The sequence below is a fragment of the Rhinichthys klamathensis genome, unplaced genomic scaffold (assembly GCF_029890125.1).
Source record: "Rhinichthys klamathensis goyatoka isolate OS25496 unplaced genomic scaffold, OSU_Roscu_1.1 h1tg000081l_1, whole genome shotgun sequence".
Lineage (NCBI taxonomy): Eukaryota > Metazoa > Chordata > Actinopteri > Cypriniformes > Leuciscidae > Rhinichthys > Rhinichthys klamathensis.
Genome location: NW_026606623.1, coordinates 346,290 through 359,339, shown reverse-complemented (window position 1 = coordinate 359,339; position 13,050 = coordinate 346,290). Strand labels below are relative to the sequence as shown.

Genomic DNA, 13,050 nt, shown 5'->3' with positions numbered 1-13,050 from the left:
AATATAGTTTTAAAAAATTGTTCTGCATATTTTTCATGTGATCATGGTATAAATATTGGGGGGGTTATCTCCCCCCCAACCCCCCATAAATTACGCCCCTGCGATGGGCTATATATTAAATGTTCTAGAACTTCTAGTCTAAAAATGTTAGGCGAGCTTTCTTCCAACTTTCTCCATCACGACGTGTGTTCGCGCGATGTCGCGGTGGCCGAACTTCTGTGTGTGTTCGCGGACTTCGCGCGTCTATAAGTTGCCTAGTAACGAACGCAATCTGGCCGAGATGCGGATGCGCTGGCGGCAGGAAACTTATCTTTGTGTGCATGCGCCTCGTATACAACGTTATATATAAAGCTTGCAGGACAACTTGGTTGACATTGCCTTTTCAGCGTGAGATATATAAGGTGTGGCGTGTGAGCGTGTGAACTGGTTGAATTGCGTGTGTCTCACAGCCAATGCGTGAGACTTGAGAACCCTGTACTCACTATAATCAATGGAACTAAAATGACAGATTGATAGTCATGAATGCTTGTATGGTATGTACACAACTTTGAATTTACGCATTAAACTCGAACTGCTAGGATTCACAAAGTTCCGTGTGTAGATTTTGTGTGAGCCTGATGATACACTAAGCATGACAAAACATTGACATTAACATTTGACTGCAGTAACAGCACAGCAATACTTTTAAATGTCATTAGTTTAGCAATTGCATTAATCGTCATGCAAAGTTCTTCAATAGAATACTGCAAGTTATTACAAATGCTTGATCTGAATGTGGATATTGCATAATAATTCTATGCCACCAGGTGACAAGAATAACCATCAAGAGTTTCATACCTACATTTTTAAGGTAAAAAATATTAATGTATACTTTACATGCGCTTTATTACAAATACAATAAACAAATAAATAAAATGAAATACTGAAACTACGTACTGAAGAATCCTGGGTCATCTTCATCGCTCTCTCCCCCTGAACACCAATCTGCACCGCTGTAGGGCAACCGCCGCTCTCCAACACATAACCGTTTTGCTCTACTACCTATTTCTTAAGAGAGACAGAAGAGCATGATTACAATAATGTTCATGAAATGGTCATGAGATTTCTACTGCCATGAAGTACATTGCTACTGAATTGTAGGTTTGTTTCTCAAACACCAAGAGGATAGAAAATATAACAAATCACCAATGGCAGGGCAGTGCAGTACCAGACAGGTCTTATGGCTCTTTCCCACCGAGCGGTACCGTACGGTACGCAATTATTTCTGTTTCCACTGTCAAAAGTTGTGAATGGTACCAAAATGCCGAACCGTACCACTTTTTCAGTACCCTTCCATTGGGGTACCTAGCACAGTGGTACGGTACCTAAAGGGTGGAGCTAGACTCACTGCAGAACGTTGATTGGTTGACAGAGAATCATCACTTGCGCGTGCTACAAGGGGAATGACAACATTCCATCAATGACAACAACAAGCGCCATTTTTTCATATACAGTTGAAATATTATACTACTGTTATTGTGTCACGAAATGTCGTTTTAAGAGTTTTTCAGGTGAGAACGTAGTTGTTTAAAGCTCAAATCTTTGGTTTATTTATAAAAATTTGATCCAGGTTGTGAGATCCATTCCAGACGATCACCGGGCGCTCGGCGCTCATGTACCCCTCCTGGAACAGCCTTTCCTCGGCTAGTCGTTCTGACGTTTGCCGCTGACTCAGACATCTCTGTAGTGGTTAAACAAGATATAATTCGTCTTGTGTAGACCTAATGGGCGATCTTTGGTCTCGTGAATCTATAATTTGTTCCCTGGCCAATCGTTTTGGCTGAGGGCTAAGTGAAGTTTCGTAACTTTATATATTTAGGCTTTTTAACTTTACCGTTGTAACGTTAGACTAGAGCGCTGACTTTGTATGTTTGATTTTGTTTGCTTTCTTTCTTATTGTATAGCTTCTTGTACAGCTTCTTGTACCTTTTACTTATACTTTTATAATGACTATTATTGATAAAAACTGAAATTTAACAAAAAAGAGACAGGGTTGAGTTGTCATTTTTAATTTTAATTACAGTGAAGAGGATCAGAGTACAAATGCACATATTGCCTGGACCATATTAATGTGTTTATTATTTTTAGAATTTAAAATAAATAGGCTAACGTTATACATGCAGTGAATATAATCAATATGCGTTGCCTGAAACACACTTGTGTGGCTAATGTTTAAGATTTCTTTAAATGAAAACGAAAAGAGGCAGAGTGGTGTTTTATAACATATTTCGTTTTATTGTTGCCTAAAATGTACATACAGCGATAACCGGAGTATCAGAGCGAGCTGAGTGACGCTTTCAAGAACGCGCTGTTGCATTTTGTAGAATTACCAGACTTGCGTCCTCGGGAGTCATCATGCCTATCAAGTATGGTACTGTTGGCGGTGGAAACGCAAGCCGAATCATGGTTTACCATCCCGAATCGTACTGTACTGTACCGCTCGGTGGAAACGAGCTATTAGTCTTTCTGAGCAAATGTCCCCTTAAAATTTTAATCCTGGATGAATACACAGAGCACTTCTGTTCATTATAAATTCCATATTTGTCTGGAAAGTGCTGTGCTATCCTCTGGCATTCTCTCCTCATGCCATGTTGACTAATCCAGGATGTCCTGAAACTTTTACAGGAGTCTAGGATGGCTTAAAACTAGGGATGCGCGAGACTAGCAGGCTAGTTGATTAAACAATACTACTATTTTACAAGCAGCGGGTTTAGAGAAATAGAGTATTTTGACACCCGAATCAAAACTTTTCCGTTAGGGTTAGGGTTGTCATGTCAAACTAGTATAACAATTAAACGTGCATATAGGCTTGTTATACTACCGGTTATGAGAATATGCTTAAATAACGTATAGTTGTCCGTACACGTCAGGCTTTTCTTGCGATTTATATCAAATTTATATAATAAGCGAACATCATGAATCCATTTTACAAACCATGTCGTTGTCTTATTCTGAATCACTACGGTACACATATAATAAGTGTTTATATTCAGACAATTTTAGACTGGTACGGGTTTTACCACTGCGGAGTAGCCCAGTACCTGCATGACTCGTCCTAGACACAAACAGAGAGAAGTAGCTTCGGCTACAATGTTTATCCGCAAGACGCATGCACTTCTGTTTATTAACCGCTACAGCAGCAAAAATTACAGACTGCTGCTTTAACTGAATGCTCAAGTTTAATATACAATGATCATAATGCATGGCAAGCACATTGTACCTATTTTTAGTGGTGTTTAGTACGGGATTTGACTGTTAATAGTTTAAGTAGTCTATTTCAAATGGATTGCATACAGACTGTCTCCAGAGGGGCGGGGTTGAGTCGGTTGCAAAATTTCAGTTTAAACTAATGAAATTAGTCGTTGTTGCGCACATCCCTACTTAAAACAAACTTTGGATGACTCTCAGCCAAAAACATACACATTGCTCTCTCCAGAAAAAGAATAAAATTTTCTTGGCCATGTAGAAAGTTCCTAGTCACCATTAAAGTGTCATGAAACCACAGGCCAGTTCACAACAATTTTGGAGCACTGTAGCGACCCAGTCACTTATATTTAAATTTGAATTTATTTATTTTAAAAGGGACAATGCACATTAATTAACGTTAACACTCAAATACTGTAACAAAACATGTAAATGTGCCAGATTTAGAAATATAAAATATAAACATAACCATAATCAAAGCATATTAATACAAATACAGAATGACTTTAAATATGAGGAGACAAAAACAAGCCACTACTCCAAATTATTGGATGAAATATTCCACCAATCATTAGATTAAAATGGTTTCAGAACCTCTCAGTGATGCACACAGCAGTTTACAGATGCATGAAATAAAATGCACAAACACTTATATACCACTTCGTAAGTTTAATGCACAAACATACACTGCACAACATGTATCTACAGCCTAATGCATAAACGGATGCATTAGGTTGTGAATTAGCTACAATGTTCATTTTTCCTGGCAATACTTTTCATGTATTTTTGTTAATCTATGGCCAGTTGTGCAGCCCACCTAAAACGTTATGGCATTCAGTTAATAGAAACACCTACAACAATCAACAATACAGCTGACCGCCAGTGAGGAGAAGAAAAAAAAAAATCACTGTCAGTGTGAACAAGGTTTAAGAAAGAGAATAAAATAGCACTATTGTTAGTTTCTATTCCACTGGTTAGTTCACAGACCACAACATCTCACTGAAACTGGGACACGGTCAGGTCAGAAGGGGAGATATAAGACTTCCTGTGTACAGACAACACACACGGCTCAAACAAACGGCAAGAGCAAACTCTCGACAGCTTGAACAAACACAAACATGCACACCAAACTGCCTTACAAGCTGTCTCCCTGTGAGCACACAAGCACATCAGTACACAAAGAAAACCAAACAGGTTGCTTCTAGACAAGCAATTTCTGACTTAAACATCAACAGCAGCATTTAAAACACACACATGTAGCCTAAACATTCTTTATGTGCTGCACCTCAAGCACAAAGAATTAACCATCTTTTTTTTTCTTTTTTCTTTTTTTTTTTAGATTCTCAAACAAAAACAAAATAAAAATTGCCTGAGCTTCACACTGAAATATGTTTATGCTGAGGCATTAACAACCAGCAGGGGTCCTTCAGACTGTCAAGCACACCAACCTAAAAAAAGGGTGAAAAGAGGGTGTCTCCCCCTCACTCAGCAAACCAAATGGTACATTCCCTGGCGTTCCCAAACCAGGCCTATCTTGTGATGCTGCCACTAGGAAACATACAGGGTTGTGGATGTCTTGATGCATCACTAGAGTCCTCAGTGCAACCCAGAAGAGGCGGGCAAACATGCACATAAACGCATATGTGAGACAGGAAAACCAGCAAAAATGTGTGACCCTTGGGATATTTGCATTTGCATCTTGAATCATTAAAAGGTCATTCCCAATGGAACACTGCCATAGTCTATCATGACACAAGGATACAGAACTGGGACCAGAACCACATAAAAATGATATAACAGCATGACATAAAAGCATAAAAAGGCCCTTACAAAAAAAAAAAAAAAAAAAAACAGAGCATTAATGGCTCAATCTCAGGACACCATACATAAGTGTAAAATAAAAAAAGATTATGGTCGTCCATGTGATTGTTGAACATTGAAACAAAGCTATTTCACAATCTTTCAGTATTTGATCATGTTTATACTTGTATTTGCCTTGTCAAGCTAAAAATATAAAAATCCTCATGGTTTATTAATATTTACTCAGTGATCCAATTTCTTCCAATTATAACATGTGAATTATTACAAGGCAGCAAAACAACAACCACCAGATACTACCAAACTTTCCTCAGTTATCTATTCAAATTGTAAGCAAATTAATTCCCTACCGTGAAAGGGCTGAATAATGTTGCACTTAAGGTTTAGCGATGATAAATAACTGCTGGTACTTTGCGAGGCTGTGACCACATATTTAATTTTGGAGGTAGTAGTTTTAAAATGTATAATAAAAAAATAAAAAAAACGTATTTTGGTTGACCTTGACCACTAATCTCAATCCTGGGGAGCCATCTCACTATGGGAGTTACAGTGCTGGTACGTGGGCCTGAGGTGGGAAATATATAGTTTCTTGGAAGATCAGCAGTCACTTTTTCAAATGAAATAAAACAAAGAATTTTCTTAGACAGAAACTGCTTCATTTTCTGAGAATGGGCCTAATGCTCGCTCTGGAAAAAAAATAATGTCCATTCAATGTCAGAACAAGGTGGTAACAGTATCATTCTGTGCCACAAGATGATCATAATATTCAGCAATACAAAAATGACACCGCTCAATACAATTACCTGACCAAGATAGTAAGGCTTGATACTAGAGTTGCTTTAAACCATACTATAGGTCATTTAAAACCACAGTGGATAAATGATCCCTTTATTGAATGACACAATATGAATGCAAGAGCTCTGAATCAGCTTTATAATTCAACTTGTAGTAGGAAAAATAAACGATTAACACTTCTTTTTTTACCTTTCTGGTCCCCTTCATTGCTTGGCGTTCCTGTATCCCTTTGTTCGAATGACTCCACTGAAGTGCTTCTCTCTCTCTTAATCTTTCCTTTTGCACCATTGCCTGAACTCAGGCCTTGTCCATTTTTGAGTCCCATACTCCCTATGGGGCCTTGGGGACCTTTGGGTGTGTGGCTTCCACTCAGCGACTTGGGGTCACAAGGAGACGACTGTGATTGGCTGCCAGCGCCCCCCTGCTTTCCCTGGTTGGGCAGTTTGGAGTCCATCTGTGCAGCGCTGGAGGGGGACATCACGGGTGGCGACCTCACCATGGCCTCCTGCTTGGATTTCGGACTGCTGAGAAAAGCGTAAAGAAAAGTCTGTGAAAATGGCCCAGGGCACACGTGGATGGTCAAGATCTCTGATTTCAGAACTAATAAAACATTGGTACTGCTAAACGAAAACATAAATCAGTGTTTCTCAACTCAAGTCCTGGGGACCCACCTCCAAGAATGGAGTCTCACTAATTAAAACACCTGATTCAACTCATCAGTTTTTTAGAGTGTTGAAAAGGGAAACATCTAAAACATCCTGGGTGGAGGGTCTCGAGGACTGGAGTTGAGAAAGACATAATATTGTGAAATAGTGTTACAATTTAAATTTTTTTGTAATGTGTAAATGGAATGTGCTATTATTAAAATGTATTTTGGTCAATTGTGCAGCCCTAATTATTGTATATTTTAAGTTATGAATTTATAACTGACATCGATTGTAACCCATTCACATTAACTTGCAACAAGACAACAAAATGCCTTCAATCAATAGTTTTACACGTTGTAGTATCAGGAATACAAAACAAGACCTTAAAAAACAGAGCACTAAACGTTTTTGGAGTTTACACTTTTGTCTGTGGAAAACGAGCGGCAACCTGCCTGTCTCTCTCTTGAAACCAACATGAAAGTGACTTAAACTGCAATTCATCGACTGGCCGCTAGAGACTGGATGCAAAAGAGAGTCAATCCCTGTCTGTTAGCCGTCATGTCACCTCAGCTAATCCTGACTCTTTGCCCATTTTCGGTTATCTGGGAGTGACGCGCTGCCAAGATTTCAGATCTTTGGGCTTCAAAAATGCTCTTCAGAAACCTATGGGTAACGTCACGGACACTACATCCATATTTTTGTTACAGTCTTTGGTGGAAAAGCAGTGGAATCCTAAGTCATAACTATTACCTTCCGTCATTTTGGTAAAGAACCCACCAAAACACAGGCCTGAGACTACTGAGTCATATCTTAGCAGCTGACCGGCTGCAGCCACCACACCCTGAAAACATGCCATTCAATAATAGGAAAATCTTGACGTGTACGGGTGACGCAATTACAGTACTCTCAGTGACCTTATGTCCTAGACCTGTTCTTTGTTGACAGAGTGCCAGGTTAATATTTAATCAAAACTCGTCAAACCAGATCTCCCACAAGCTAGCCTCCATCCATACCCAAAGTATTGGGTCCACAGTGTCCGGTTACAAGACAACTGTAAGAAAACCAGGGGAAACTATTTACACACCAACAGTAAGGGCTGGTCATTTTTGGACACCTTTGAGTTGCGATGGTGGAAATGGACAAGGAATATGAGTTTTACTGCCAGTTACACTCATATTCCTTGTCCACTGCCACCATTTTGGATCTTGAATGTGTGCATGAAAGCTCAAACCACTTTCCAAAAGTAAGGTACCCGTTTCAGAGCTCTGCACACTACAATCCAAAATATTTTCCAACATTCAAGAGAAAATCCTAACGCCTTGGACAGCAGCTGCAAACATATACAAAATGGGGAGTGATTAGGCTATGTGCCATAGTGTTCACTGAAGGACTCCCAGGAGCCCCTCTGCAGACGCTTTAACCAGCTCCAGATCTGTGAATCAGCAAGAACAGCCATTTTGGAACCAACGTCCAGCAGGGCGGGATGTATAAGCTCTGGTTGAGCTGAAGTGGGTCAGTTTCTCATATGCTCAATGAGGTTCTGGAAGCTTTCCAGGTCCAGCTCTGCCTTTAGGACACAGCTTCCCCTGCACTCCTGCTGCAGTTACTTCAGCTTGCACTGGTTTCCTGTCCACACGAGACAGCTCAATGGCCATAAGCAGAGTGGGAATTGCAAGCAAGTGGGCAGCAAATAATTTGCTGGTGTGGTGCATCTCCATTAAAAAGAAATTAAAACAACTCCTCCTCATTCACTTAAGAACAGTTTAATAAGATCCCAGTGAGTTAATTCTATCTAGATTTGCCCTACTGCATTTAAACGGTTTATTAACATTTACCCAGGCAATGCTATAAAACTAGAGATGAAACAAAAAAACTATTTTGATACTTTATTAAAGCTCTTTGTCGCCATCTCTGTTCGAAATCTGCAATTGCAGTTATTCGAGGAATTATCAACTTTACGTGGGTTGTGCCTCGGCACGGCACAGCGCGGATGAATCCAATGTTTGAGGAGAGTGCAGCTGTCAGTCACCGCGCCGGTGTGGATCCTGGCATTCAAATCACAGATTCTACTTTTTGGAAGTATGACCAACATAAGAATTTTCACCAGAAAATGTCATCTGAACAAGTAAGAAACATCCACTTTTGTTCTGTCCAACTAAGGGGAAAAAAGCATTGCATTAAATTAAATGATTGCGCTGATTAAATCTAATGATCGCTTTTCATATCACGTCAAAGCGTGCGAATTATACTTTGTTTTCAAATTGTTTGCATTGCGTGACTACATTTAATCCCCCGATATTTATCCTTGTTTTCGCATGGGCCCGGTTGCAGTCTCTTTTTTTCTGTAGCCACTCCGAAGACACTGGTGATTGTCATTTGAACCTTTCTGGATCCGCCATCAAATTGATAAGTTTATATCAAGTGCTGTGAGAAAAGGCTATAAATCTCCACCTCCAACATCCTCACACGCAATATAGCCTACTAGCCGAGACTCCTTCTTTATGTGTACAGATGTGACGTAATGACGCAAAGACATGCTCGAATCTCCTGCTGAAATCCACCAGTACCACTGGAGTTAAAAACATTATTACAAGCTTACCGCTTTGAATCGAGCTAAGGCAAGCAGATAGTTTTGAACACTGGCTGGTTATGTACCAGCTCAATTTTATTTTGGATCATTTTTAACCCAAAAAAGTTACGGACTGCAGCTTTAACATTAGGGATGTTCAAAACTACATATTTTCAAAATTAACTAGTCGATGAGTTCAAAACAAATCTAGATAGACGTATCCACTATTCATTTGTTGGACGGCTAGTCGACTGTGGTGACATCCTTGTCGATTATTTCTTCAAGTAATTGATAAATTTCCATAATGTCCAATATAGTTTTCAGCATTATTGAAAATGCAAGTTAATCCATATATTTCCCAATGCTCTCTTCACTTCTAAATTTTTTTGCATGCCACACTGCACAAAAAATTATTTTTATTAATTACAGAATTGTATTATTACATTTTAGCATTTTGTTGTATTGCTATAAGCATTACCATTCAAAAGATTGTGGTTAGATTTTTAAAATGCTTTTGAAAGAAGTCTCTGCATTTGTCTCTGTAAAAAATAAAAATTATTTTCAAAATAAAAAAACCTGATTTTGTAGTGCCCGATTTACTATTTTGCTCCCTCGATTTATAAATCGTGCGCATGATATAGCAAATCAAGGGAACGAAATAGTAAATTGTGCACACGATTTAGTAAATCAAGGGAACAAATTAGTAAATTGTGCAAACTATTTAGCCTACTATTTTTTTCCTGCATGTCATGTGAGGGGATCCATAAATAAAAGGTTTCTATTTGAATATATTTTAATATGCAATTTTATTCTTGTGATGCAAAGCTGAATTTTCAGCATCATTACTCCAGTCTCGAGTGTCACATGATCCTTCAGAAATCATTTTAATATGCTGATTTGCTGTTCAGGAAACATTGCTTATCATTATCAGTGTTGGTCTGCTTGATTATTTTTAGGGACACCGTGATACTTTTTATTTCAGGTTTTCTTTGATGAATAGAAATATACTTTTGAAACACTATATTTGTCTTTACTGTCACTTCTGATCAATTTAATGCATCCTTGCTGAATAAAAGTATTCTTTTCATTTAAACATAAAAACATACCTACTTCAAACTTTTGATCTGTATTGCATGTATACAAGTATAAAAGTTAAGTTTCATATACTCGCATGTAGGGTTCTCTCACCTCTGAGTGTTAGCCGATGGAGAGTTCCTCACTTTGGGGTTGCTGGAATGCATTGACGTCAGTCCCAGTGCGACAGAGGCAGGAGCAGTAGAGTGCTGGTGGGGACTGTGGGTGTGTGTATGTGTGTGGGAGTGTGTATGTGTAGTGGTGGGCGTAGCTTTGGCCCGGGTGCTCCGGGGCCCGGTATTGGGGGTTGCGACAGGGCTGCTGCAGTCCTGGCCCTCTTCTTGCCGTTCTTTGGCTCTCTCCTTCCTGCCTGAAGCGTTTCCTGTGGTTCCGGTAGCTGTGGTGGTAGCCGTGGCTGCTGCTGCTGCTGCTGGTCTCTCCTCCTGAACCTCCAGCATTCTCTGTGTGGGCTTGTCTGGAGTCTCCCCGAGGAGCCCTCACAGCCCCTGGCCACACTAAACACAAACAAACAAGTAAAGAACAGTGCGTTAAGACCATGAGAGCAAGCAAACATTTTCCTTGTACTTCACTTCAATTAATTCAATATCAAAGATTAAGAAAAATAAAAACTGGCAAACTTTCAGAAAATCAAAATGCAATAATCAAAATGTTTAACATTTAGAAAAAAACTAAATGTCCAACAAAACACAAAAAATTAAATTATTATAAATATTGTCTAGAAAAACATCAAAATACATGATTACCCCATGTCTCAATGATAATGTGTAGGCTACCCTACCGATTTTGACCAAAATTTGGGGTTGTTATTTTTTTTTTTTAAATGTTATTGAAAGGATTCTCATGATAATCAAAGACACACATACTTGCTCAAAAACACAGTAAAGAGAATAATATTGTGAAATATTATTACAATTTAAAATAACTTTTAAATTTTAATGCATTTTAAAACGCAATTTTTTCCTGTGATGCAAAGCTGAATTTTCAGCATCATTACTCCAGCCCTCACTCAGTGCCACATGAACCTTCAGAAATCATTCTGATATGATGATTTGCTGCTCAAGAAATACTGCTTAATATTTTTGTTTAAATGTGATACTTTTTTCAGCATTCTTTCAAGAAAAAAAAGTTTGAATAGAACGCATTTATTTGAAATAGTAACAACATTCATAATGTTGCTAAAGAGCTTTAACTTTTGATCAATTTAACATCCAAGAAAAAAAAAAATTATTTTACTGATCCCCAAATTTTGAATGGCAGTGTATATTTTAGATCTACCTCTCTCCTTGCATTGCCACACCTAAACTAGCTCTAAAGTAACCAACTTCAGGTTTACTTGTTTGTACACCTGTGCAATGTGCAGACATGCTCAGTATGAGTTCTGAATAAGTGTCTATGAACATGCACAACAAACTACTACACCATGAAATCCACAGACCATTCCAAATCACATCCAAGACTAAAGTTCTCAAAAAATACCAGTCATTCCAAGAATATAAGAACATTTTTAAACACTGCATATTCGCCAAAATAACACTGAAATTGAAGGTGAGAAAATGTGGAACTATGAATCTGCCAGGCAGTGGCCATCATCCAAAATTGACTGAAGAGTCAGACCGAAGGCCACCAAAATACCGATTTGTTGAAAACAAGTCATGTAACATCTCAGATGGAGGCGTGTGATAGACTGAAAACAGTTTGCAGTGGATCTTGTAGTCAGCACAAGAACATCATACTGAGAACACATTTACAGTAAAGAGAACCATCATGTTTTAAGAGCGAGTCTCAGTAACAGGACTGGAAAACTTACAAATCCAACCAAAATGGATGGAACCAAGGATGGAAAATTGGAGAATTCATATAACCAACTGGACAATCCTTCGAAACATTCAGCAAAAGCCAGTCTCAGATGAAATCTGCAGATGCACTCTGATTTGAAGAGTTTGATTTGTTAATCTTGATTTAAGTTTGGGGTCAGTATTTTCTAAAGAAAATTAATACTTCTATTCAGTAATTTGATCCAAAGCAATAAAGACACTTATAAATGTTAAAAATATATGTTTCAATTCAATGCTGTTCTTTTAAACTTTCTATTTATAAAATTCTGAAGTGACACTGAAGACTGGAGTAATAGCTGCTGAAAAGTTAGCTTTGCCATCACAAGAATAAATGACATTTTAAAATATATTAGAAACCCAATAGAAAGCAGGTATTTTAAGTTGTAATATTTGATCACAATACAGATTACAGTGAATAAAGAGACCGAGAGAGAGAAGCATGTAATATGTACCACCTCAAAAACTCAACAGATAACTGACTAGTACAAATCTTTTTACTCCGCAATAACGTAAAATCACAGGAGTGAGAATGATCGAGTTTGTCTTTCAGGGTGTGCTAGTGCTTCTGTGTGTGAATGAGATTGTGTTAGCATGTAGTGTCCTTTTTGCAGTTACGCAAACGCTAGCTTTCATACGATATGAGAACCCTCTCAAAAAGCTGCAGTGTCAGACTGCGTTGTCATCCAGGAAATATTCAGGACCGCTTCCAAAACACTCAAATGATGCAAGCATCTCGCACATTCCCTCCCAGTTTAACAGTGAGGACTGCAAGACAGCACCAACTCAACCCAAAACTTAATGCTTTTATGAAGCTTCTCAGAAAAAAGGGCAAATGTTTATAATAATGCAGGTGAATTATTTATTTAAATGTATAATGTGTTTATTAAAATGTAGGTAAATTCCAAACAAAACATTCCTAGTCGTAGTTTACCATCTAAACCCAATCGCAATCCAGCTTAACATTCTTTACACACTTAAAACAACAACATATGCCACTAATATGATTTAATATCAGGGCTCTATAGCGTCAGCATAGTGTTTACATTTG

The 13,050-nt window shown here is 38.4% G+C and overlaps 1 protein-coding gene across 3 annotated transcripts in view; it reads right to left on the bottom strand.

Moving 5' to 3' along the window:
- The window catches only part of bcl9 (BCL9 transcription coactivator), a 127,003-nt gene that overhangs the window by 10,683 nt on the left and 103,270 nt on the right, over window positions 1–13,050 (bottom strand). For 2 of the 3 annotated variants that reach the window (XM_056251317.1, XM_056251318.1), the window contains 3 exons: window positions 10,261–10,661; window positions 6,046–6,380; window positions 937–1,047 (listed from right to left, as the gene is read on the bottom strand). In XM_056251317.1, coding sequence (XP_056107292.1) covers window positions 937–1,047; window positions 6,046–6,380; window positions 10,261–10,604 — 790 coding nt within the window. In that variant the 5' untranslated portion in view covers window positions 10,605–10,661. The remainder of the gene's footprint in view (window positions 1–936; window positions 1,048–6,045; window positions 6,381–10,260; window positions 10,662–13,050) is intronic. The other variant, XM_056251319.1, reaches the window with a different exon arrangement.